Source organism: Mandrillus leucophaeus, unplaced genomic scaffold (assembly GCF_000951045.1).
Source record: "Mandrillus leucophaeus isolate KB7577 unplaced genomic scaffold, Mleu.le_1.0 Scaffold641, whole genome shotgun sequence".
Lineage (NCBI taxonomy): Eukaryota > Metazoa > Chordata > Mammalia > Primates > Cercopithecidae > Mandrillus > Mandrillus leucophaeus.
Window position 1 is genome coordinate 634,820 of NW_012106931.1, and position 27,560 is coordinate 662,379.

Here is a 27,560-nt window from a genome sequence, read left to right on the forward strand (position 1 = left end):
CCCAGGCTGGAGTGCAGTGGTGCGATCTCTGCTCACTGCAAACTCCGCCTCCCAGGTTCACGCCATTCTCCTGCCTCAGCCTCCCGAGTAGCTGGGACGACAGGCGCCCACCGCCATGCCCGGCTATTTTTTTGTATTTTTTTATTAGAGACAGGGTTTCACCATGGTCTCGATCTCCTGACCTTGTGATCCGCCTGCCTTGGCCTCCCAAAGTGCTGGGATTACAGGCGGGAGCCACCGTGTCCAGCCTCTTGCTGGAATTTAATATTTAACATATCTTAGTCCCTCTAGATTCATTGTATACAATTTCTTCTGGTCTCTTTTACAATTCCCTTTTTCTTTATTTGGCTTTGTCTAATCTGTTTAACCTGCCCCTGAGTCTTTTTTTAGACTTTTTTATTGTGAAATATAACACATCAAGAAAAGTGCCTGGGACAAAAATAAACACTGAATGATTTATGTAAAGAGAACAGCTGTGTAACTAGAAACTAGGTCAAGAAACACAAGATTGCTAGGACTCCAGAAGCTCCCGTTGTGCCCCCTTGCAATCATTGTCCCCTCACTGCCCTCTAAGGGTTACCATTATCCTGTCTCATGGTATTTACTTTCTTGTTTTCTTTATACTTCTACTACTTAGGCATGCCTCCCTAAGCTCTGTAGTTTAATTTTATCTGTTTTTTAAATTTAGTATAAATGAATCATCGAGTATGTGCTCTTTTTTGGTCTGGCTTCTTTTTCCAAACATTGCGAGATTTACCTGTGTCGTGTGTGACTATGATTTGTTGCCATATAGTATTCCATGGTATAAATATACCATGACTTATTTTTCCATTCTATTACTGGACATATATACACATATGTATCTATATATATACACACACACATATATGTATCTATATATATACACATATGTGTGTATATATAGTGTATATGTAATATATAGTATATATATAGGGTATATGTATATATACACGTGTGTGTGTGTGTATAGAGTAAATATAATACAATATAGGCCAGGCATGGTGGCTCACACCTGTAATCCCAGCACTTTGGGAGGCCGAGGCAGGTGAATCACCTGAACCTGAGGTCAGGAGTTCAAGACCAGCCTGGCCAACATGGTGAAACCCCATCTCTACTAAAAACACAAAAATTAGCCAGGTGTGGTGGCGCATACAGGTATAATTCCGGTTACTCGGGAGGCTGAGGCAGGAGAATCGCTGGAACCCAGGAGGCAGAGGTTGCGGTGAGCTGAGATTGTGCCACTGCACTCCAGCCTGGGTGACAGAGCGAGACTCCATCTCAAAAAAACAAAAAAAAAAGTATATATATATGTGTTTGTGTGTGTGTGTGTGTATATAATACAATATATCATTTACATTTGGGGGCTCTTGCAAAGAATGGTGCAACTGAACATTTACATTCATTATTGGGCATATGTGTCTATGAGTGGAGTTCTGGGTCATGGAGTTTGTGTGTGTGTGCATGTGCACGCACAACTTTAACTTTTATAAATGATGCCAAACTGTTTACCAAGATCTTTTTATGAATTTACCTTCCCATCAGTAGCATATGAATGATCCCATTGTTTCCAGCTGTTTTGAGAAGTGATTATACTAATTTAACCTCCCTACATATGAAAAATGCCTTTGTTTTACATCCTTGTCCACATGTGGTACTGTCACATTTTAAAATTTTATCCATTCTGTTGGGCTTGTAGTAATAGTTCACTATTATTTTAATTTGCATATTCCTGATTACTAATGAAATTGAACATCTTTTTGTATTTTATTGGTCATTTAGATATCCTTTATGAAGTGTCCGTTCAAGTCTCTTGCCTCATTTTCTTTTTTTTTTCTTGCCTCATTTTCTATCGAGTTATCTTTATAGAAGTTCTTTATATATTCTACATATGAACCCTCTGGGAGTTAAATTTATGTTGTAAACGTTTTCTCCCATTCCGTGAATTGCCTTTACATTCTTTTAATGTTTTCTTTTGATAAACAAGATCTGTGTAGTAAAGTTTATCAGGTCTTTTCTTATACACAGTCATGAACATATTCTCCCCATGTTATTTTCTTGGAGTTTTATGGTTTTAACCTTGGCAGTTCAGATTTACAATCCACCTGAAATTGATTTTTTAGGTATGTTTGTATATGATGTGCAGTAGGGTTAAGTTTAATTTTTTCTCCCAAAGGGATAGCCAATCTGCCTAGAATCACAGATTGAAAAGATAAACCTTTCCTGATTGCTCTGCAGTGCCACTTTATCACAAAATGAGTGTCTGTATGTGTCTAGATCTGTTTTTGTCTTCTTGATTGTCTATTTTTCTATTCTCCCACCAATTATTATATATTTTTTTATTTACCTTTGCTTTAAAATAACTCTGGATATCTGGGACAGCAAGACCTGCCATCTTGTTCTTTTCCCACAATATCTTGGATAATCTTGATACTCTGCGTTTTCTTTTGTGAGATGGAGTCTCACTCTGTCACCCGAACTGGAGTGCAGTAGCACGATCTCAGCTCACTGCAGCCTCCACCTCCTGCATTCAAGCCATTCTCCTGCCTCAGCCACCCGAGTAGCTGGGACAATAGGTGCCTGCTACCACACCTGGCTTGCATTTTCTTATACGTTTTAGAATCAATTTTCAGGTCCTATAAAATTTTCTTGAAATTTTAATTGAGATTGTATTGTATAGATAAGTTTGTAGGGAACTGACTCCTTTATATTATTGAAGGGTTTTTAAAAATTGACATGAAATTGTATGTATTATATATAATGTTTCATGCATATATACATTGTGGGATAATTAAATCTAGCTAATTAACAAATGCATTACTTCACATAGTTATCATTTTTTAATGATGAGAACACTTAGCATACACTGTCTTTGCATTTTAGTAATACAATATATCATCATTAACTATAGTCACCATGCTGTACACCAGATCTCTTGAACTCATTCTTCCTATATAACTGTAATTATATATTCTTGATCAACATTTTCTCATCCTCCTCTCCTCCCAACCATCCTAGCCTGTGGTAACTACTATTCTACTCTACTTCTATGAGATCAACTCTTTTATTTTTTATTTTTGTTTTTTAGAGACATGTTCTCGCTCTGTCACCCAGGCTAGAGTGTAGTGGCGTGATCATAACTCACTACAGCATTGAGGTCCTAGGCTCAATCAGTCCTGCCTTACCCTCCCAAGTAGCTAGGACTACAGGCACACACTACTACAACTGGCTAATTCTTTTTTTTTTTTTTAAGAGATGAGGTCTTACTATGATTCTTAGGCTAGTACTGAATTTCTGGCCTCAAGTGATCCTTCCACCTCAGCCTTCCGAGTAGCTGGGATTACAGAAGGGAGCTACAATGCCCACCAAGATCAACTTTTTTAGATTCCACATATGAGAGAGCTCATGCAGTATTTATCTTTCTGTGCCTGGCTTATTTCAGTTAACAACATAATGTCTTCCAGGTTTAGCCATGTTGTCACAAATGACAAGATTTCATTATTTTTTATGGACAAATAGTATTCCATTTTAGAGAGAAAGATATATATATATATATATATCACATTTTCTTTATCCATTCGTCGGTTGATGAACACTTAAGTTGATTCTATATCTTGGCTATTATGAATGGTGCTGCAGTAAACATGGGTGTGCAACTATCTCTTTGACATACTAATTTTATTTCACTTGAGTATATATCCAGTAGTGGAATTGCTAGACCACAATATTGAGTTTTTGAATCTAAGTATTTGTTTAGACCTTTAGTTTCTCTTAATAATGTATTTATAGTTTTCTGTGATTTTTAAATTTAAGTATAAATGGAGATTTTAAACATTTTTCTGTTTCTGGTACATGGAAATGCAATTGAGTTTTACATATTTCTCTTGTATTAAGGAACCTTTCTAAACTCACTTATTCTAATTACTTGTAGATTCTTTTGGATTTCTATATAGATTATTATCTTTGAAAATGACAATGTTATTTCTTTCCCGTCCTTGACATTTTTTCTTTCTTTTCTTGCCTTGTTGTACCTGGCTAGGATCACAGTACAGCGTTCAGTAGATGTGGTGATAGTGGACATCCTTGACTTATTCCCTAACTCAAAATGACAGCTTTTAACATTTCACCTTCAAGTATAATGTCTGCAGTAGGTTTGTAGATCCCTTTATCAGATTAAATATGTTCATTTCTACTCTTGGTTTGCTAAGAGGTTTTTTTTTTTTTTAAATCATGAACAGTTGGTGAATTTAATCAAATTTTTCTGCATTTCTTGAGATAATTATATATCTTTTCTCCTTTATTCTGTTATTGTGTTGAAATACATTGATTTTTGAATTCCTGGGATAAATCCAACTGGACCATGATGTCTTATTCTTTTTATACATTGCTAAGTTCATTTTGCTAATGTATTTTAGAGGATTTAAAACAAAATCTTTATGAGTCATATTGGCCTATAATTTGTCTTTCTTAAAATTGCCTTGTCAGGCTATGTATGTATTTATTTATTTTTGAGACGAAGTCTCGCTCTTTCACCCAGACTGCAGTACAGTGGCACGATCTTGGCTCACTGCAACCTCTGATTCCCGGGTTCACGAGATTCTCATGCCTCAGCCTCCCAAGTAGCTGGGATTGCAGATGTGTACCACCACACCCAGCTAATTTTTGTATTTTTAGTAGAGACAGGGTTGTACCATTTTGGCCAGGCTGGTCTCAAACTCTTGACCTCAGGTGATTCGCCTGCCTTGGCCTCCCAAAGTGCTGGGATTACAGGCATGAGCCTCTGCACCCGGCATTTTTTTTTTTTTAAAGAGACAGAGTTGGGCTGGGTACAGTGGCTCACTCCTGTAATCCCAGCACTTTGGGAGGCTGAGGCGGGTGGATCACAAAGTCAGGAGTTTGAGACCAGCCTGGCCAACATGGCAAAATCCCGTCTCTTCTAAAAATACAAAAATTAGCCGGGATTGCTGGCGGATGCCTGTAGTCCCAGCTACTGGGGAGGCTGAGGCAGGAGAATCGCTTGAAACCTGAAGGCAGAGGTTGCAGTGAGCCAAGATTGCGCCACTACACTCCAGCCTGGTCAACAAGAGTGAAACTCTTTCTTAATCAATCAGTCAATCAATAAGAGATAGCGTTGTCCTTTTCCCTAGGTTGGAGTGCAGTGGCTCAGTCATAGCTCACTGCAGCCTCAAATTCCTGGGCTCAAGCGATCCTCCCACCTCAGCCTCACAGGTAGCTGGGACTACAGGTACACACCACCACACCTGGCTAATTTTTTTATTTTTTTGTGGAGATGGGGGTCTCGCTGTGTTGCCCAGGCTGGTGTCAAACTCCTGAGCTCAAGCAGTCCTCCTGCCTCAGCCTCCAAAAGTGCTGGGATTATAGGTGTGAGCCACTGTGGTTGGCCATTGTCAGGCTTTGATTTAAAAAAGTTATGCTAGCTTCATACAACAAATTAGGGGTGTTTCCTATTTTTATGTTCTCTGGAAGAGTTTGTGTAAGATTGTCTTTCTTTTTTACTTAAATGTTTAGTTAGAATCTACTGGTGAAGCCATCTGGAGTTTTCTTTTAAGGGACTTTTTGAATTATGGATATAATTTCTTGAATCGTTATGGAGCTATTCATATTTTATATTAATGTCTCAGTTTTGATAAATTATTTATTTCATCTATCATCTAAATATGTTATCTTTTAAAATGTTTAATTATTGGCATAAACCAAGCATAGTGGCTCATGCCTGTAATCCCACCACTGTGGGAGGCTGAGGCGGGAGGATCATACTTCAGGCTAGGAGTATGAGACCAGCCTGGGCAACACAATGAAAATCTGTCTTTACAAAAAATTTTAAAAATTAGCCTGGCATGGTGGTGTGAATCTGTAGTCCCAGATACTCAGGAAGCTAAGGTGGTAGGATGGCTTGGGCCCAGGAGTCCAAGGCTGCAGTGAGCTATGATCACGCCACTGCACTACAGCCTGGGCAACAGAGTGAGACCATGTCTCCCCCTCCAAAAAAAAGTATTGACTGGCCGGGCGAGGTGGCTCATGCCTATAATCCCAGCACTTTGGAAGGCCAAGCAGGTGGATCACGAGGTCAGGAGTTCAAGACCAGCCTGGCCAACGTGGTGAAACGCCGTCTCTACTAAGGATACAAAAAAAATAAAAAATAAAAAAGCCAGGCGTTGTGGTGCACACCTGTAATCCCAGCTACTTGGGAGGCTGAGGCAGGAGAATCGCTTGAACCCGGAGGCAGAGGTTGCAGTGAGCCGAGATTGTGCCATTTCACTCCAGCCTGGGTGACAGGGTGAGACTCTGTCTAAAAAAAAAAAAAAAAATTATTGGCATATGTTTGTTTATGATATCCTCTGACAATTTTTTCCCCGTTTGGTAGATATCTAGGAATGTCTCTTTTTCATTCCTGACTTTGCTTACTTGTGCTTCTTTCTTTTTTCTTGATAATCCCTTCCATGGGTTTATCAATTTTATTAGTGTTTTCAAATAACCAGCTTTTTACTTTGTTGATCTTCTTTATATTTGTGGTTAATTGATTTCTGCTCTTATTTCTATTGTTTCTTTCCTTCTGTTCTCTTGGGTATGATTTCTTATTCATTATTCTTCAACCAACTTTAGTCTGACATCTTTCCATATTACTCCACTGAAACTGATCAAGTTGATGGCTTTCTTGTTTTCTAGTCCAGTGGACACTTATTTGGACTCATTATTCTTGCTCCCAAAAGCATCACACTCACATTCTTCTGTCTCCTATCTTGTTTTACCTGATATCTAAATATTGAAATGGATCAGGCTTGGTCTCTTCTGTATCCACCCCAGATATTACAAACTCAAATGCCTACAAGAGCCAAACAGATTCCGTAAATGAATGATATAGAGTTATTGTTTGCATTTTTTAATACATAGGAATATTCTCAAATTCATAAAGAAATATATTACTTTTCATTTTTTCTTTAAACATAAGGCCTCTAGGGTCTTTCATTTTTGTGGTTTTACTAGCAGCATAGATCCTGAGAAATATTTCTTTGTATTAGAAAAATGGTTGTGTACAAATATGATGGGAAGTGGAAGATGACAGTTGGCTTCAGTTGAAAAGACATCCTGGTGAATTAGAGAATTCATGCCTCATATGAATGAGAAAGCTGCCATATAGTTCAAGCCAACTGTTATTGGATTGTCCAGTTCTTTAAAAAGAAACTTGGAGTATGGATTTTTTAAAATGTGACTCTACTAATTTTAAAATTCTGGCATAAGTTTTTAAATACTTGGAGATCAAAAATAATATTATAATAAAAGCATGTCTGTGAGTCAGCAGATGGATCCGTGGGCCACTAATTTATGTCTTCTAATTTACATTCCTTTCCTGTATTCTCATCTAATTGTATGGCTTTAAATACCATTGATATGGTGATTACTCTCAAAATCAGAATGCCAATCTTTCATATCCACCTGCCTACTTGACATCTCTCCTTGAATGTCTAATAGTCATCTCAACCTTAACATGTTCCTAACAGAACTCATTCTTGATTTTTCTTCCCAAACTTGTTATCCCTAGTCTTCCCCACCTTTAAGATTAAAATCAGTGAGACATTCTTCTCTCTGAGGGTTGTCCAACAGGATGGTGATATGATTGAAAGTCAGAGATAAACAGACAGTTATAATATGTTAAATTTCTTTAATGGTAAAATATATGCAAATTCAAAGAAGTGGTTATACAAAGCAGGAAATAACACAGCATGCTATCTCAAAGAGGTATAGGTTTCTTTGAGTTACCTATAATGAGGTGTAACTGTGGATAAATCACCAGTACAAAATGAGTATCCTGCCATGTTTTAGAAGCTATTATTGCCCTTCTCCTGAGGCAGGTGGAGACATTAAATACCTTTTTGGTCTTCTGACTCCTGCCTGGTCCTTTCTGGAGACTCTGGCTACATATTTCCTTGCATAACAGGTACAAATAATTGATGCAATAAAGGTTGAGCAAGGTGATTTTCCCAAAACCATCATCCTGTAGACCCAGTGTATTAGTCTATTCTTGCCCTGCTGTAAAGAAATACCTGAGACTGGGTAATTTATAAAGAAAAGAGGTTTAATTGGCTGTACAGGAAGCATGGCAGCATCTGCTTCTGGGGAGGCCTCCAGGAGATTTTACTCATGGTGGAACGCAAAGCGGGAACAGGTGCCTTACATGGAAGGAGCAGGACCAAGATGGCGGGGAGGTGCCACACACTTTTCTTTTTTTCTTTTTTTTTTCAGATCACACTGAAAATAATGACAAGGAGGGGCCAGTTTTAGCAATGAAAAGTGTTTTCTTGTTCTTTTTTTTTTTGGGGGGGGGGACAGGGTCTCACTCTGTCACCCAGGTTGGAGTGCAGTGGCGTGATCTTGGCTTACTGCACTCTCCACCTCCCAGCCTCAAGTGATCCTCCCACCTCGGCCTCTGGAGTAGCTGGGACTACAGGCGCACACCACCATACCCATCCCCATGTGGTCCAGGCTGGTATCAAACTCCTGGACTTAAGCGATCCGCCAATCTTGGCCTCCCAAAGTGCTGGGATTATAGGCATGAGCCACCACACCCAGCCACCACACATTTTTAAACAACCATTATCTTGAGAACTTACTCAGTATGCAGTACCAACGGGGAAGGGTGCTAAAGCATTTATAAGAACTCCATCTCATGATCCAGTCATCTCCCACCAGGCTCTACCTCCAACATTGGGGATTAGAATTCAACATGAGATTTGGGTGGGGACACAGATCCAAACTATATCACATCCCTACTACCTCCTGAGTCTAAGCTTCAAGTATCTCTCACCTGGACTATTGCAAATCTTCCCCTGACCAGCCTCCCGCTTTGACTCTTGCACATGTAGCAATCCTTTCTCTGTACAGTAACTAACAAAAATGCAGATCAGATTGTGTCAGTCCTCTGCCCAAAATCTTTCAATTGCTTAGAGTGAAATGCAGATGGCCAGGTGCAGTGGCTCACGCCTGTTATCTCAGCACGTTGGGAGGCCAAGGCGAGTAGATCACGAGGTCAACAGATCGAGACCATCCTGGCCAACATGGTGAAACCCCATATGTACTAAAAATACAAAAATTACCTGGGCGTGGTAGCAGGCACCTGAAGTCTCAGCTACTCGGGAGGCTGAGGCAGGAGAATCGCTTGAACCCGGGAGGCGGAGGTGGCAGTGAGCTGAGATCACACCACAGCACTCCAGCCTGGCAACAGAGTGAGACTCCGTCTCAGAAAAAAAAAGAATAAAACGCAAATGTCTCAATTACCTACATGCTCTTAAGGTCTTACTTGCTGTAGCTTCTTTCAGCATCTCTGATTTTGTCTCCTCCTACTCTCTTCCCATCCTACTCTTACCAGCATCTAGCCACACTGGGCCTTAGTTCTGTTGCCTGAACAGGGTAAACTCATTCCTATCTCAAAACCCTGGCCTAAATTTAACTGATACATAAACTCCACAAACTAGGGGTGCTCATTAATTAACCTATTCCAGCCCAGAAGATGGTCCCATGTCATTCTTTGCTGCCTTTGTGAAGTCATTTGAAGAATCACAGGCCATTCCAGAAACTATTTTTTAAGAATGCTGTTTCGTTTTGTTGGTTTTTTTCTTTTAAGAATACTGAAGCCAAAATGGATTATCCCCTGGCTTCTGGAAGGAGGACTCTAACCCAGTGTTCGCTAAATGAATCACTAAAACAGCAGAGTGTTACAAATTCTATCTGTAATGATTGTTGGTATTACTCAGTTAAACTTTGTGTTTTGTGTATCTATAACACATTAATGCAATAATATATGTGTGTAATTTATAAATATGTAGTATATGTCTCAAACTTTTATATATGTTGACTAATTTTAAAAACCCTAGATTAAATAATGCTAATAAGACCACTGGATTAAATAATGCTAATGAAATTAAAACGTGTCTAATGAATAAAAACGTGTTTTTAATGATGTTGATAAGCCAGGGTTTCTTGTTTTCCATGAGTAGTGATGTCAGGGCAAAAAGATATTAGAAAGCAAAAGGGGGGAAATATGAGAAATAAAGACTAGGTATCTTATTCTTTAAGCTAAATTGACTGTCCTAGAACCATTATTCTTCCAATTATATATTCAATATAAGTTATGTAGCTAGAGGAATCATAAACATTTGGATTCCTAGTGAGAAAACTTTGATTATAGTATATTGGATCTTAAGCACAATCCAGAAACATTAAAGACAACTCAATTTACCTATCTATCTATTTATCTAGTTATTTAATGTATTTTATCTTTTTCTTTTCTTTTTACTCACCACTATATTAGCAAGGAAATCAATGTATAGTAGACAATGAGGCGTGACTGTAAAGAGGTACAAATATCCAACCTTAGAAATTTGTAGTGAGTTTTATGTCAAATTAGCAGTACTAGCTATTAGAAGTAGAGATTTATAGCTTTTTCTTGGAGAAAGCTGGTATCACAGAGGGAAGGAACTACTCATTAATTTTTAAAAAGGTGATTTGGTCACATCCAGATGAATTATTAGAGAACAGGAACCCCAGTAGTCGAGTTTTTTATAGGTGTTTTTAACCTTGGCGGAGCCCCAAGAAATAGACAATGAGATCAAACTGGCATGCTTTCGTGTGAGGATATGGAAATAGCCCTCATTGACAAAGCAGGCCTAAGAAGGAAGCCTAAGTCTTTTGTGGTTAGATCATGGTTTTACTCCACCTTAGAAAAGAAGTTGAGGGCTAGAGGTATCTCACGCCTGTCATCCCAGCACTTTGGGAGGCTGAGGTGGGTGGATCATTTGAGGTCAGGAGTTTGAGACCAGCCTGGCCAATATGGTGAAACCCTGTCTCTACTAAAAGTACAAAAATTAGCCAGGTGTGATGGCAGGTGCCTATAATCCCAGCTACTCGTGAGGCTGAGGCAGGAGAATCACTTGAACCCGGGAGGCAGAGGTTGCAGTTAGCTGAGATTGTGCTACTGTACTCCAGCCTGGGCAACAGAGCAAGACTTGGAAAAAAAGTTGAGGGCCAGAGCCCTCCCCAATTTTTTTTTTTAACAGCAGTTCTTTCGTGATCTTGACTATTTCCTCTGTGTGATTTTGGTCACTTCAACTATGCAATGTCCCTCCTCTGATTAATTGTGACACTTTGCTTGAAACATTCCTTTGGCATTTACCATGTCATTTTCTGTGTGTGTGAGCTTGTGTTTATGTGTATCCATCCTGCTCTTCCTATAAGATTATAATTTCTTTAAATTAGCATGCTGTCTTCCATTACTTTGTATGCAACTGTGGCACTGCAGGCCCAGCAGGCAGCTAGCACAGTAGGGAGAGGACCACATTGCCCTAGAGCAGTTTCTCAGCCTCCTCGCTATTGACATATTGGGCAGATGATTCTTTGTTTTAAGGGACTATTTTGTACATGTAGGATGTTTAGCAGCCTTCTGGCCTCTGCTTACTAGATGCCTATGTACTTCCTCCCCACTTGTGGCAACCAAACATTTTTCCAGATATTGCCAAATGTCTCTTGGGGTACAAAATTACCCTCAGTTGAGAACTACTATTCTAGGGACTGGGAACTTTAGGTGATAGTGTGATAGTCCTAGCTTTGCCATGATCTCACCATATTTGGTCAAACTAATTCACCTATATTCCTCTCCTGACAAGTGAGAAGGATTGGAATTTATTGGGTACTTAATCTGGGTTCTGTGGATAGCTTTAGGGAAACTTTAATCCCTTGAAAATGTATGTGAGTTTTGTGTATACGTTTTTCTAGGAATAACATCCTTAACTTTCAGCATTTTTTCAAAACGTTCTATGACCCCAAAAATATTAAGCCTCAGCCAGGTACAATGGCTCATGCCTGTAATCCCAGCACTTTGGAAGGCTGAGGCAGAAGGATCACTTGAGGTCAGGAGTTCGAGACCAGGGCAACATGGTGAAACTTCATCTCTACAAAAAATACAAAAATTAGCTGAGTATGGCTGTGCATGCCTGTAATCCCAGCTACTCAGGAGGCTGAGGCAGGAGAATTCCCAGCACTTTGGAAGGCCGAGGCAGAAGGATCACTTGAGGTCAGGAGTTCGAGACCAGGACAACATGGTGAAACTTCATCTCTACAAAAAATACAAAAATTAGCCGGGCGTGGCTGTGCATGTCTGTAATCCCAGCTACTTGGGAGGCCGAGGCAGGAGAATTGCTTGAACCCGGGAGGCGGAGGTTGCAGTGAGCCAAGATTGAGCTGCTGCACTCAAGCCTGGGCGACAGACCCAGACTCTGTCTCGAAAAAAGATTAAACCTTGATCACTTATTGTATAAAGCTTTTTGTATCTTTTAAGATTTAAAGGCCCTAACTTATGCTCAATATATATATATTTTTTTCTTTTTATGAACGCCATTTGTGACTAGAAAATGCTGAGAAAGCACTTTGTGCTACTGGTATTTATTATATTATCAAGTACCACTTATCTCCTACCTCTTTTTAAAAATTGGATCTTGAGTCAGTGATGATAAGGCAAATGACTAGAGTTACCTGCGTGTACATTAGAGAGGCTGGATAATGAAAAGAGGATGTTTATCATTTCACACTTTACTGCTTAGCCTTTTTTCCTTAGCTGTTTTTTTTTTTTTTTTTTTGAGATGGAGTTTCACTCTTGTCTCCCAGGCTGGAGTGCAGTGGCGCAATCTCGGCTCACTGCAACCTCTGCCTCCTGGGTTCAAGTGATTCTCCTGCCTCAGCTTCCCATGTAGCTGGGATTATAGGCATGTGCCACCATGCCCAGCTAATTTTTGTATTTTTGGTAGAGTTGGGGTTACAACTCTACCAAAAATACCTGGGATTACAGGTATGAGCCACCATGCCCGGCCTCCTTAGCCTTGTAAAACCAGCATGTTCCATATGACTGCCAGTGTATGTCCCAGAGCTCCCCTGTGTCGGATGGTCACTGTTTATGGACCACTCGTATTTCAGGCCTTGGTGTTTGGGGTTCTCGGTAACCTTTGTTTAGGCTGCTGCTTCACAAAGTCCATTGCATTCGTTACTGTAGGCTTATGCGTAGATGCAAACGAAAACCTGGTCAGGTGCTCCCTTTGGGAATTTAAGGATGTACCTCTTAGACTTTTTTGTCACAGTTATATGTTGTGCTTGCTGCTGTGCTCAGGTGTGAACCACAACCCTGTCTTCCTCTGTTGCAGGTAAATTTGGAAGGCAAAGCCAGCCCTCTGTCACTTCTACAAATGGCCTCCCCAAGTGGCCTCTGTGTCTTGATTCGCCTGCCTAAGCTAATCTGTGGAGGAAAAACACTACCGAGAACATTACTGAATATTTTGGCAGATGGCACCATTTTGAAAGTTGGAGTGGGATGCTCAGAAGATGCCAGCAAGCTTCTGCAGGATTATGGCCTTGTTGTTAGGGGGTGCCTGGACCTCCGATACCTAGCCATGCGGCAGAGGTGTGGTTTGTATGAATGCTGGGATTCCTGTAGCTGTGGGACAAATATTTTAGCCAGATTTGTAGATGCCTGGGAATCAGTAGTGAAACATGTGAAATTGTCTAGGAGCCTACAGGCTTCTAAGATGCATATGGAATTTGTGAGAAGACATTCCAACTTCTGTGAAACTCTGGTTACCTAGAATTAGTCTTTTTAGATCAAACATTACTGAGGTATCTCACAGCTACAGGCTAAAAGCTGGTGGTCCCATTGGCTAAATTATGGCTGCAAAGGGTTTTTGGTTTTCTTTTTTTCCCGTATGATATTTTTGGAACTTTTTATTTAAATCAAGAAGATTTAATGTAAAAATCTGTATTTCTGGCTTCTCTTGAAAAATTAGGTAATCTGACTACACTGAGTCTACAGTTCTAGATGGCAGCATTTGGCTGGGTAGCATATGTGCCCTTTAGATGAGCATGCTCTGTTCAGTTTGCCAGAGTCCCCACCACTTCCATTGTTACCCTGGCTCCTCCTGATAAGCGTTTGCGTTTACAGACCCTGCTTTAGGCCGAAAATGATGGTAGACCGGCCCTTATCTGGGAGGAAGAGAGATTTCCTTTAGAATTTTATTCCTATGGAAATTTGATTTCAGCTTGTCTTTTTGGGGCGGGGGGTCATAATTACCTCCTCATGTTTATGCACGGGTCCTCATTTATAACATCGTGGACTGAAACAGCCTGTTGCCCTGCCTGAAGTGACAGAGTCACTAAAAGATTGGAGATTTGGTAAACTAAGAGAAGGCCTGATTAAAATCTGTGCTTACCATAATTTTTTAGTATAAAATGAAATTTTATTTTAGTTTGTTAGTTTGGCTTATATAAAGCTCTTATAAGTGAAGTATAATTTTTTAAAGTAATACATTAAGATATTGCTGTAAAAATTAAAACTGTGAAAGTCTATGGAGTATAACAGTAAAAGCCTCCCTTCATCAGGCCCTCCTTTCTTTGGCAGCAGCTCCCCAGAGGTGCCACTGTCACTGTGTGCTGTTAGAGGCAGTGTGGATAGAGGCTAAAAGCTGACTTGGGAGCAGACTGCATGGGTAGGAGTCTCAGGGCTGCCACTTGCCACCTGTATGACCTTTGGCACAGTACTAAGCCTCTCTGTTCCTCAGTTTCCTCATCTGTAAAGTAGAGATGATAATGTAGCCACCTCTCGGGGTTGGTGTGAGTATTAAATGAGTTAAACTACAGAAAGGATTTATAAAGTGTTTCACAAGTAGATAAATTACCATTTTCTTTGATGTCTAGTGAGATTGAGTATGTTATCTCTGTTTATTGGCTATTTATATGTCTCTTTTGATTTTCTTGTTCATGTCCTTTGCCCATTTTTGATGCATGGTTTTATTCTTTCTTTCTTTTAGAAACAATTTGCTCTGTAATGGGCTTAGCCTGAAATCCCTCGCTGAGACTGTTTTGAACTTTCCCCTTGACAAGTCCCTTCTACTTCGTTGCAGCAACTGGGATGCTGAGACTCTTACAGAGGACCAGGTACTTCTTATCAGAGTAGTTGAAGAATGGAAGGTCATTGTTTCTGAAGTATAACTGTTTATAAAATTAAAATTCTCGGCCAAGCGCAGCCGGGCGCGGTGACTCACACCTGTAATCCCAGCACTTTGGGAGGCCGAGGCAGGCAGATCACGAGGTCAGGAGATCGAGACCATCCTGGCTAACACGGTGAAACCCTGTCTCTACTAAAAATACAAAAAATTAGCCAGGCGTGGTGGCGGGTGCCTTTAGTCCCAGCTACTTGGAAGGCTGAGGCAGCAGAATGGCGTAAGTAAACCCAGGAGGCGGAGCTTGCAGTCCGCAGAGATCGCGCCACTGCCCTCCAGGCTGGGCCACAGAGCGCAACTCCATCTCAAAAAAAAAAAAAACAAAATTAAAATTCTCAAATATAGTATAAGTATTGGATAGAGATGCCTTAAAATGGATTCATTCTCTGGTGATAATCCAGTTAACTGGTCTACAATAAAATAATCACTTAAATAAAAGATAAGAGTCTGCTGTTGTTTCATTTTTGAGGTGGAGTCTCACTCTGTTACCCAAGCTGGAGTACAGTGGTACGATCTTGGCTCACTGCAACCTCTGCCTCCTGGGTTAAAGCAATTCTCCTGCCTCAGAGATTACAGACGTGCACCACCATGCCCGGCTAATTTTGTTTGTATTTTTAGTAGAGATGGGGTTTCACCACGTTGGTCAGGCTGGTCTCAAACTCCTGACCTCAAATGATCCGCCCACCTCAGCCTCCAGGTGTGAGCCACTGCACCCGGTCAAGAGTCCTGATTTTTTTGACCTTTTACTATATGTTGGGCATTTCAGAAAAAGGGATTTTTTTTTTTATGAATACAAATGCATAATTTAAAAAAAACAGTGTTATAAGTGTGTAGGAGTTATAACTTATTTTAAGAAGCAGTAAATAGTTCCCTGTATTACCTTTCCCCATTCCTAATCCTTCTTCCTTCTTCTCCTCAGAGGCAACCACTTTCATTTCTTTCTGGTAATTATCATTATACTTCTAAATTACATGCATGCGTTATTCTTCCTTATCTATATATATTATCTTTTGACTTCATACTATGGAAGATATGGTTTAGTACTCTTGCAGCTCCCCTGCCCCTAGACAAATACTTCTCTTCCCCATCCTCCCAATTTAGGCAAATCATCATTTTTATCAGGTTAATATCCAGTATTTGTATTATTTATAGCTGAGTCACATAGTAAACTGCAGTTACTTTTATTTCCCAGGATTAATAATTAGTATTTTGTTTGCATAGTGTCCATGTACCTATTGTTTCCACCCCAGACTCCTTACCAGAACTATGGATCTCCTCTGGGCTGGTTCAGACACACATCAGGTCACTTACTTGTTTCATTTTCCCTTGGAGCCTTCTCTCCTAGAGCCCTCTCTCATCTGGCTCCTCCCAGGACGGACTGCACCCTAGGCCTGCTGCCCAACTCTCATCCTGGAATTTGCATTTACCATCAGCCTGGAATTCCCTTCACCTCTCTCTTTCATAGTAGATCCTCTGTTTTTTAAATTCCATGTCTTTTTCCTTTCTTACTTTGGCGGAATACATTCATAACAGCTTCTTGAGAAAGGGAGCATGAGAAGTAAAAAAAAAAATGTCAGTAACTGTCTTTTCTCTCAGGTGACTTAGTTTCTCCAGAGATGAATCTTCTAGTATTCTATTCAAGAAGCGTAAGCCCCACTACCTATATTCCAGTCACTGAGTGGGGGAAAGGCGCCAGTGGTCTTAACATTCAATGTGTAATCTCTCCCTTAATCCCCCTTTCTTCAGGTGACATTTCGTCCCTCCCTTCAGTTGTGCGTGGTATTACCAGGTCCAGATCCTCTGTGGTTTAACCATTATATGATTTAAACTTTTACTGTCTTTTGGGCTAGGGGAGGGATAGTTGTCTGGCCCTGTGCTGTAAAGGAGGAGAGCGGGGTGTAAGTGTTCTCTGTGGAGATTTCACCTTACCCTTCTGTTTTCACCCTTGCCTTCACAGATACCTGGTGTCTCCATTCCTCATGCTTTCCTGGTTCTGTGGCTTAAACCCATTAGAACTTAGGCTTTTTGCCATACCACTTGCATAGGCCTAGTTTCAACCTTGTTTGCTGGGTCAGTTACCACTTGTTCATCCTTGAGAAATGTTAACTGGTTTCCAAAGTAGCTATACCATTTTGTATTCCCACCAGCAGTGTATGAGGGTGCCGGTGTTCTACATCCTTCCTGACATTTGTTATTGTCAGTCTTTTCCATTAGAGCCATCCTAGTAGGTATGAAGTGGTATTTCATTGTGGTTTTGATTTACATTTCCCTCGTGAATAATGATGCTGGGTGTCTGTTCATGTGCGTATTGGCCATTTGTATATCCTCCGTGGAGAAATGTGTATTCATACATATCCTTTGCCCATGTTTTAATCGGGTCATTTGTTATTTTATTTTTGAGTTTTAGGAATTCTTTGGATATTCTAGATCCTTTTCCGATAGATGATCTATAAAGTATTTTCTTCCATTATTTGTTTGAAGCACAATAGTTTTTAATTTTGATGAGCTCCAGTTATCAGTTTCTTTTTAAAAATCTCTTCTTTTAATTGCTTATGCTTTTGGTGTCACAGTCAATAAATCATTGCCTCATCCAAGGTCATGACGATTGGCTCCTATGTTTTCTTCTAAAAGTCATATAGTTTTAGCTGTTGCATTTAAGTCTGTGATCCATTTTGAGTTAATTTTTGTGTGTCTTGTGAGATAGGGGTCCACATTCACTCTTTCTCATGTGGACCTCCAGTCATTCTAGTACCATTTGTTTCTTTATCATTAGAAAATAATGTGTTAAAGAGAACTCTGAAGTCTTTGCATTCAAGTACACATTCTTCTGTGGGAAACAGTCTGCTAATAGATATGTAGATTGTTGGATCCAGGTGGAAAATGTTATCCACACTTGTTTTATTCTAAAAGTATAAATGATCCTTACTAATAGAATTATTCACTGGCTTGGTTATTAAAGGTGAAGTAATAGAATTTTAAAGTCCTTATACTTGTTGGGAAAACCTGTTAATTTTAGTTTTTAAAATTTTTATTTTATTTATTTATTTTTTTTTGAGATGGAGTCTCACTCTGTCACTCAGGCTGGAGTGCAGTGCTGCGATCTCAGCTCACTGCAACCTCTGCCTCCCGGGTTCAAGCCCCAGGTTCAAGCGATTCTCCTACCTCAGCCTTCCGAGTAGATGGGATGACAGGTGCGTGCCACCGCGCCCAGCTAATTTTTTGTATTTTTAGTAGAGATGGTGTTTCCCCATGTTGGCTGTGCTGGTCTCGAATTCCTGACCTCAAGTGATCCGCCCGCCTCAGCTTCCTAAAGTGTTGGGATTACAGGCATGAGCCACCGCGCCCAGCTGAATTTTAGTTTTGACCACAGTACTTTTCCCTTTTTTTTTTTTTTTTTTTTTGAGATGGAGTCTTGCTCTGTCTCCCAGGCTGGAGTGCAGTGGCGCGGTCTCAGCTCACTGCAACCTTCACCTCCTGGGTTCAAGCGATTCTCCTGCCTCACTTAGCCTCCCGAGTAGCTGGGATTACAGGTGTCCGCCACCACACCCAGCTAATTTTTTGTATTTTTAGTAGAGACAGGGTTTCACCATGTTGGCCAGGCTGGTTTTGAACTCCTGACCTCAGGTGATTCACTCGCTTTGGCCTCCCAAAGTGCTGGGATTAAAGGTGTGAGCCACTGTGCCTGGCCCACAGTACTTTTCTTTATGACCGGCTTGTGTATCATCAGTTGCTTAGGAGAATGACTTACTACTATTAAATAAATAAATTCCAAGAATGGGCCCTGTGACTTTGATTTGAGGCCCATGTTTGAAACCTATTTGTTTTCAATATCTTATTAATGGATATGGCAGGTCATTTCTGATTGACAGTCACACAGACCTCTTAATGAATCATGATTTTAGCTATTCCAGAGGATGACTGCCTCCAAAGTGAATTTCATGTACTAGTTATCAGGCCTTTGTTAACTACCCTTCCCCTAAAGTTGAGAGAAATCTGTCCAGCAATTTGGTAGCAGATAGAAACTTCACTGATTTATATAGGTGAGGATTTTCCAGCATTTAGAGTAAGTCATTATTTTAGCTATTTTAGTGAAAAACATAGGGAACATGAGAGTTAATCATGCTATTCAATTTACTTCTGTATAGTTTGAAAATTTTTATAATAAAAAGTTTTAAGGAAGTATATGGTGCCCAGGTTGTCGTACATTTTGAATTAGCATCCTAAGAGCTATCTATTTCTTTGTGATTGACTTTGAAGTTGCTCTCTCTGGTTTGCCTTCCAGATTCCACTGATCTCTGACTTTTCTCTTCAGGTAATTTATGCTGCCAGGGATGCCCAGATTTCAGTGGCTCTCTTTCTTCATCTTCTTGGATACCCTTTCTCTAGGAATTCACCTGGAGAAAAAAACGACCACAGTAGCTGGAGAAAAGTCTTGGAAAAATGCCAGGGTGTGGTCGACATCCCATTTCGAAGCAAAGGAATGAGCAGATTGGGAGAAGAGGTTAATGGGGAAGCAACAGAATCTCAGCAGAAGCCAAAACATAAGAAGTCTAAGATGGATGGGATGGTGCCAGGCAACCACCAAGGGAGAGACCCCAGAAAACATAAAAGAAAGCCCCTAGGGGTGGGCTATTCTGCCAGGTAACTGAGTCACTCCCTGTCTAGTAAAGAGTCAGTCCCAGCCTTAGCAAAGGGTGTGGTGCTTCCCTTGGGTCTGGGGAGAAGGCTTGTAGTAGGGGAGCAGCAGCTCTCCAGGGGTTAATCTTGCTTTTTCTTTCCATCAGAGACGTTTGGACTCTCCTTTGCTTTATTTATGTATTTTTCTCCTTTTCCCCTCTTTTACTTTTTTATTTTTTGACAGTTGGAGTGGAAATGAGGAAAGCTTAGCTTAGTTCTGTCATTGACCCTGATGTGACCTTAGGCCTTAACTTCTCCAACTGTAAATGGGGGTATAATTATCATTCCTTCCTTGTTTCAGGCTAGCTACGAAAATAAATAACACGTAGTGCCTCATACTTTTCAGGAGACATGCATCATCTGATTTCTTGTTCGTATGTTAATTAATTATTTAGAATGACATCCAGCTCCAAGAAAATGTTACTCTCTAGCCAATGAAAAATTTCCTGTATAACTTACTCCTCTATTGTAGGAAGATGACTAATAAGTACTTTGGAGCATAAATTTGGTCCCTGTAGCAAAATGCCTTAAGGAATTAATTGGATGATTAAATTGAAGGAAGTGTTATTGCATGTGAGTTAGAAGTAAATCCACATGGCCCTCATTACTTTGGCTTCAACTTTAAAATTTTTAATTTACTTTGTTTTCACCCAGTGATTTGGCAGTTTTCTTGTTGCTTGATTCTTTTTTGCATTCACAGAAGAGCTGCGTGTAAACCACCCGACACACTCCCTAATGTCCTAATCCTTAAGTTTAAAAACTAGAGGCATAAACTAATTCATTTTTAGTTCTGTTTCCTAGCCCAATGCAGGTGAGGATTAAACATGGTTTATCACTCTGTTTGTTTTTTCCATAGTGGTGTGTTTGACCTTAGTGCTTAGTGTTGAGAATAGTTTGAGTCACTCAGAAGAGAGCATGGGAAAGCAACAGACATTTTGACCCACAGTTAGCTTTCGGTTTGAGATTTCTCTTTCCTTTCCCCACAGAAAATCACCTCTTTATGATAACTGCTTTCTCCATGCTCCTGATGGACAGCCCCTCTGCACTTGTGATAGAAGAAAAGCTCAGTGGTACCTGGACAAAGGCATTGGTGGTATGAGATTCAGCTGTCCTTGTTTATCTCTAATTAGGTGCTTTGGATGCTGGCAGGAGTGGGGAGTGAGATAAGGAAGAGGGAGGGATGGAGGAAGGCAGAGAGACCTTGAGTTGCATGGGACTGGGTAGGCACAACCCAGAAATCTTGTTCTCTGCCAGACCATAGCAGAGAACAGTGAAGGTAGTGCTGCTTCTTGGGCGTGGTGGTGGGGGCAGGGGGAACAGTCAAACACTGATGTCTCTTCTCTTAAGAGCTGGTGAGTGAAGAGCCCTTTGTGGTGAAGCTACGGTTTGAACCTGCAGGAAGGCCCGAATCTCCTGGAGACTATTACTTGATGGTTAAAGAGAACCTATGTGTAGTGTGTGGCAAGAGAGACTCCTACATTCGGTGAGTGTGGCATTGGGCCACCCTGGTTCTCTGTGGCAGATGGAAATTGCTTTTGTAGCCATATGCGGAGCCTTTGGGGGCTGTGACTGAGTCTGTCCACTTTGGCTGAGAGGCTTGTCCCTGGCAACCAGCTTCCCCAAGAGCTTTGGTATTCTGCTGCCCTTGCTATAGTGGCCTTTACCCCTCCTGAGCCATTTCTCAGTTTCTGGAGTGCAACACTATGCTCAGTAATGGTCTGTCATGTGGAAAGTGGTTCCCTTTTGCTCATGAAAGACTGAAGACCAGTTCCTTCAGAAGCTGTGTCCTTCTCATCCTCTCTTGACTGGCTCACCAGCTTTTTGAGCCATGATTTTGTTCGTGGAGTATCCAGATGTCCTGAAGCCTGCCCTGTGCTGTAATACTGTTTCACATCAGGGTCCCTGCACCGTGAGAGTGAGGCTGCCAACTACGCCTGAGTGCCCAGACACTTGGGCTTTCTCCCTGGCTTCTGTGGAGTCACTCACTCTCCTCCTTTCTCCCCTGCGAAGTGAGACAAAGTCATTGCTGCCAAGAGTTTTTCCTGAGAGCTTAGTTCTCCTTAGAAAATAATGATGGACCCTGGTGAAGCAGGGAAATAGAGTAAGGTATTTGCTTCTCAGATGAAGGAAATTGGCTTTTTCAGGTTCCTAGGCCTTCTTGAGAGAGTTGTTGTCCAGGTGTCAAAAGGCCATTAGAGTATCTTTTCAGTTCTCTGAGACTTTCCCTTCTGGGAGCGCAGCCCTCTCAGAGGTTGTTATTAACCTCTTGCTACACTGGCCCTCCATTGAAGCCCACAGCAGGTGGTCTGTACTTACTTGCAGGAGAGAGGAAGCTAAGACATAGATGGGCTGAGAGTGGAATAGGTGATACTGCCTTTCTGTGATCTGTGTTGGGCGGTGGTGCCCAAGGCTTCCCAGTCATGGTTAGGCCCCAGTTAGAACCCCAGTAGCCTGTCTGCTGTCTTCCCGTGTGCTCTGTCATACACTCATGAGCGCTGCTTTCTGGCTGGGCTTGTTCCAGGAAGAACGTGATTCCACATGAGTACCGGAAGCACTTCCCCATCGAGATGAAGGACCACAACTCCCACGATGTGCTGCTGCTCTGCACCTCCTGCCATGCCATTTCCAACTACTATGACAACCATCTGAAGCAGCAGCTGGCCAAGGAATTCCAGGCCCCCATTGGCTCTGAGGAGGGCTTGCGCCTGCTGGAAGATCCTGAGCGTCGGCAGGTGCGTTCTGGGGCCAGGGCCCTACTCAACGCGGAGAGCCTGCCTGCTCATCGAAAGGAGGAGCTGCTGCAAGCACTCAGAGAGTTTTATAACACAGACACGGTCACAGAGGAGATGCTTCAAGAGGCTGCCAGCCTGGAGACCAGGTACAAAGCACAGATCTGGTCAGAGAAGGGAGTACGGGATGTACCAGGGACATTAACCCTCATTACTTAGTGAGAATGCTTGCCAGGGAGGGGGCATTGGCTGCTTAGGCACAGTGCCTAGCCTCATGCTTCACCTAGTAGGTGTCTAGTAGTTTAAGATACTTTAGAAGTGGAATAGAACAATCTACTTGAGGATTTCCTTCCCATAGGAAACTTGCTTTTTGTGAGGTCCCTATCTTTGACCTTTTTTAAGATCATACACTTAAGTTCAGTCATTTCTGTGATTAGCATGAGAGTGCAGTTGTGGTGGAGCTGCATCTTACACATTCTATGCAGACGTAAATCCTCATGCCAGCTCATGAGATGAAGTAATAGTCCAATAATACCGTCAAAGTTCTGAAGTTCCCCATGAGATACAGTACATTCACCCCTCAGTATCCATGGAGGATTGGTTCCAGGGCCTCCCTTGGATACCAAAATCCACTAATGCTTAAGTGCCTGATATACAATGGCATAGCATTTGCATATATCCTACACACATCCTCCTGTATACTTTAAATCACCTGTAAATTACTTACAATACCTAATACAATGCAAATGCTATGTAAATAGTTTTTATATTTTATTGTTTATGAAGTAATGAGAAAAAAGTCTGTATGTGTTCAGTACAGATAGTACAGATAGTTTTTTTTTTTTTCAAATAGTTTTGTGTGTGTGTGTGTGTGTTTTTTGTTTTGTTTTTTTTTTTTGAGATAGTATATAGCTCTGTCACCCAGGCTGGAGTGCAGTAGCACTCTCTTGGCTCACTGTAACTTCCACCTCCCAGGCTCAAGTGATCCTCTCACCTCAGCCTCCCAAGTAGCTGGGACTACAAGCATGCACCACCATACCCAGCTAATCTTTGTATTTTTTGTAGAGATAGGGTTTCACCAGGCTGCCCAGGCTGGTCTCAGATTCCTGACCTCAAGCAATCCACCTGCCTTGGCCTCCCAAAGAACTGGGATTACAGGCATGAGCCACTGTGCGTGGCCCTAAGTCGTTTTGATCTGAGGTTTGAATCCACAGATGCAGAACCCACAAAGATGGAGGGCCAATTCTATGTGTGGTTTTGTGTCTCTGACTTTATACAGGTCTGTGAGAACTGTGACTAATGAATTCATAGTTCCTATCTCACCTGCACTCCAGGGTATCGGCCCACTGAATGGAATGTTGAGCAGAATTGCTGTTACTCTGTAAATTACTTTCCTCTTTTTTCCTTCCTTGCTTTCTCCCTCCTTCTCCATGAGTACATAGTTGAATTCATGTGACACAATGTAGTGTTCTGAAATGAGAAATGAATGGGCACATGGCTCAGATGGTAAGAACTCTGGGCTACCATGTGCAGTTCTGCCTCCCAACTGTCACTTTTTCCAACAGGACTAGGAGTTGAAAAATAAGGGAACTGATAAGTTCACAAAACCTTGAGAGTGATGCTGGTTGCCTATAGGGTTTTTGTTAACTGAAAAATTAAAAAGTAACTCTAATTATAAGCAAATATTTAATTTTTTTAGAAAACAAAAATTTGTTTTACTCATGCTACTGATCCATTACAGATACTGCAAATATTTATTGAACAGATATTTATAGATATACTAAATCTTGCAGCAAACCAGCTAATAAACGTCACATAAATTTCCTTAATTGTTTCTCATGACAACCCGACAAAGCAGGATTTAGATTTCTTACTGGTTAACTGCTATTATATCTTAAATTTTAAAAATCTTTCAAAGTTTTAAAAGAATTATAAAATTTTATCCCCATAGCTATTTTGTGAGGTTGTAGAATAGATGTTGTTTTGTAAGTTTTTTGTTGGATACCCTGAGATTACAATTAAGTAACTTGCCAAGGTCATATATATTACAAATTAGAGAGACTGACTACTTTGACCCATTTCCAAATATGTTTTCTTTTGTTTTCCTTTTGTTTTTTCTTGAGACAGTCTCACTCTGTTGCCGCCCAGGCTGGAGTGCAGTAGCACAATCTCGGCTCACTGCAACCTCCACTTCCTGGGTTCCAGCGATTCTCCTGCCTCAACCTCCCAAGTAGCTGGGATTACAGGTGTGTGCCACCACACCTGGCTAATTTTTGTAGTTTTAGTAGAGGCAGGGTTTCACCTCGTTGGTCAGGCTGGTCTCAAACTTCTGGCCTCAAGTGATCCTCCCACCTTGGCCTCCCAAAGTGCTGGGATTACAGGCATGAGCCACCATGCCCAGCCGCCAATGTTTTCTAAAGCAGCTAAACCTCCCCTTTCAGCCACAGACTTTTCTAACAAATTCATCTTGCTGAATTGGATAGATGAATGCTGGACTTGTGACTGAGAAGAACAGTTGTTTGGAGACAGACAAGTTAGTGGGAAGCGCATGAGCTAAATATTAATAATAAAGTGTCTGCAGATACCCAGAGACGCCAACACTGCTGGGGTGGTGGGCGTCTTGGGAGGGAGGATTGAAAGTGAGGTATGAATGTAGGGAGAGAAGAGTGTGTGTGGGCAGGGTACTTCCTTGAGGAAGGCCATCTTTATTCACAGGAGGTGAAAGCACCATTCACATGGCATTGGAGCAGTTTTGAAGGACTCTGCTTAGGAAGGAGGGAGGGATTCATCTCATTTAATGGCACCATTTGCACAACTGAGCAACCATGGTAGCATTTCACTGTGACCAAAACACTTCTCACCACTGTGGCTTGGCATCTTTTTGTGAGAAAGAAGGCTCTAAAGAAATATGCTACCTTGCATTTTACATTCAGTTATTAAATTGTGTTGTGAAAAAGTGTAACATGTGGGCTAATTTAACAGCCTCATATAAATACTGTGTCCCAGAATGAACAACTTAAAAGAGGGGTGAACTGGTCACTGGGTAATCCTGGAAGAAATGGAAGACCAGCATTCTTCATCCATTATCAGCTGGATGGTAGGGCCCCTCTCGTGGGAGCTGAACATTATGCAGTGGCCTTCCTGTCAGTAGGGCTCAGAACCCTGGAATACCTTCTGTTGGGATTGTGAGTTGTATGTTCAGTCTATAAAAAAGGGCAGAGATAAGAAAGAGGATGTTTGGAAAACACCAGAGTAACCCGTTAGGAGTCCTTCAACCTCCCCATTTACCCTTGGCCTGCAGCATTTGAAGCTGTGAGGCCATCCTGTGCTTGTTTCCCTCAGACCCTTTGTTTTTCGTGTCTTGGCAGAATCTCCAATGAAAACTATGTTCCTCATGGGCTGAAGGTGGTGCAGTATCACAGCCAGGGTGGGCTGCGCTCCCTCATGCAGCTGGAGAGCCGCTGGCGTCAGCACTTCCTGGACTCCATGCAGCCCAAGCACCTGCCCCAGCAGTGGTCAGTGGACCACAACCATCAGAAGCTGCTCCGGAAATTCGGGGAAGATCTTCCCATCCAGCTGTCGTGATAGCTGCTTTCCTCCCAGTTAGGACAGGTGGGAAGCTGGAGCCAAGGTTGAAGAGTCGCCTCTTCCCATTTTAATACATCATTAATTGTCAAAACCTGGGTGACACGAATCAGAATACTAACCTAGACTAATCCTAGGATGCTTCTGCTGGAGCAAAGATATTGTTTGAAGGAGAGTTTATGGTTTTGGATTTTAAGCGGGCAGGGTCTTTTATCCTCTCTTATTTTTGTGGACAAGAGAGGCCTTGGCCTTTATTTTTACTCTCCCTCTTCTGCTGTCCCTGTGCAGAGGAAAAATGAAGAATTCTCCCAGAAGTGACTTGTCAAGACTTTCAAAAAATGTTTTTAATGCATTTCTTCCTTGTCTGGTGCCTCAGTTTATCTCTAACAGGGGCTGTCCAGTATATCAGTCCCGTTAAGAGGGAAGAAAAAGTTCTTCCAAAGGCTGGAGAAGTGAGCAAGGAGTCAAATTTATTTTCCCAGTTCAACCTCATCATTATCATTTATTTGGCTTCATGCTCTCCCGTAACTCATGTAGTTGAGATCCATCCCATCTGGGTCACTTCAGTCTACTTCACATACTTGAAAAGGCTTTCCTTTACACATTCAGGACCAAACAGCAAATTCCTGCCACATGCTTCCACCCTATGGAGAAATCCTTTTCTGGAAATGAGCCTTTGACCAGGGTGGGGCAGAAAGAACCACAAACTCCATCTCCCAATAGAACTTTGAAATTCACTCAGCTTTTCCTTTCATGCTGTTTGTTGCCTGCTTGTTGCACTTCTCCTGCCCCAGAACTGCAAGATTTTTAGCTTCACCACTTTCTGAGGGGAATGTTATCTTTTATCCGAATCAGTATCAATTTCCCTATATTCTGTGCTTCATCGAATTTGCAAGACTGACCTCTTTTAAGCATTTAATTCACTCCCAGAGTCATCTGGTCAGGTTGCAATATGAGGACTTCTCTGTCTCCTCTGAAGCCTGGGACACTGAGGTTACTTAATACATTAGATGTTCAAAAGAGGAGTGTTGTTTCATCTTTCAAAATGTTAGGCCATCACTTTGAGTATAAAATTGACTTATTAATGATTAGTATTTTTTCTAAAGTATTAGGAAAACTTTCTTATTTTATAAGATCTTAACAAGCTTAAAAAAGAATTTTATGACCAGAATCCAACAAGAGCTCTATTTTGGAATTGTGCCCAAGCTGGTGATGTTTGCTTTAAAATTGATAAATAAAACTACTTGTAAGCACAAGGCTCACTGGATGTGAATGTAAAACTTCACGGCTTTATAAAACTGGTAAGTGTTCCTAGGGAAGGGGCTATTTATCCTACAGGTCCCTGCCTCCTGGCAGTGCCATGGTATGTGTGCATGGATATACCATACACAGTCACCATCGGCCATCAGTGGCAGCCCACGAACTTACATACACATCCTGCATCTTGCTCCTCTGACCCTTCATTCCCATTTGTCTTCAAGCAGGCATTTCTGGGATC

At 41.3% G+C, this 27,560-nt stretch overlaps 1 protein-coding gene across 4 annotated transcripts in view; it reads left to right on the forward strand.

Annotated features, from left to right (window-relative positions):
* EXD2 (exonuclease 3'-5' domain containing 2) overlaps window positions 1-27,320 on the forward strand; it is a 59,282-nt gene extending 31,962 nt beyond the window's left edge. For all 4 annotated transcript variants that reach the window (XM_012000885.1, XM_012000888.1, XM_012000886.1 and 1 more), the window contains 7 exons: window positions 13,224-13,480; window positions 14,880-15,006; window positions 19,384-19,712; window positions 20,735-20,841; window positions 21,096-21,231; window positions 22,270-22,626; window positions 25,846-27,320. In XM_012000885.1, coding sequence (XP_011856275.1) covers window positions 13,224-13,480; window positions 14,880-15,006; window positions 19,384-19,712; window positions 20,735-20,841; window positions 21,096-21,231; window positions 22,270-22,626; window positions 25,846-26,062 — 1,530 coding nt within the window. In that variant the 3' untranslated portion in view covers window positions 26,063-27,320. The remainder of the gene's footprint in view (window positions 1-13,223; window positions 13,481-14,879; window positions 15,007-19,383; window positions 19,713-20,734; window positions 20,842-21,095; window positions 21,232-22,269; window positions 22,627-25,845) is intronic.
* Window positions 27,321-27,560: the final 240 nt, after the last annotated feature.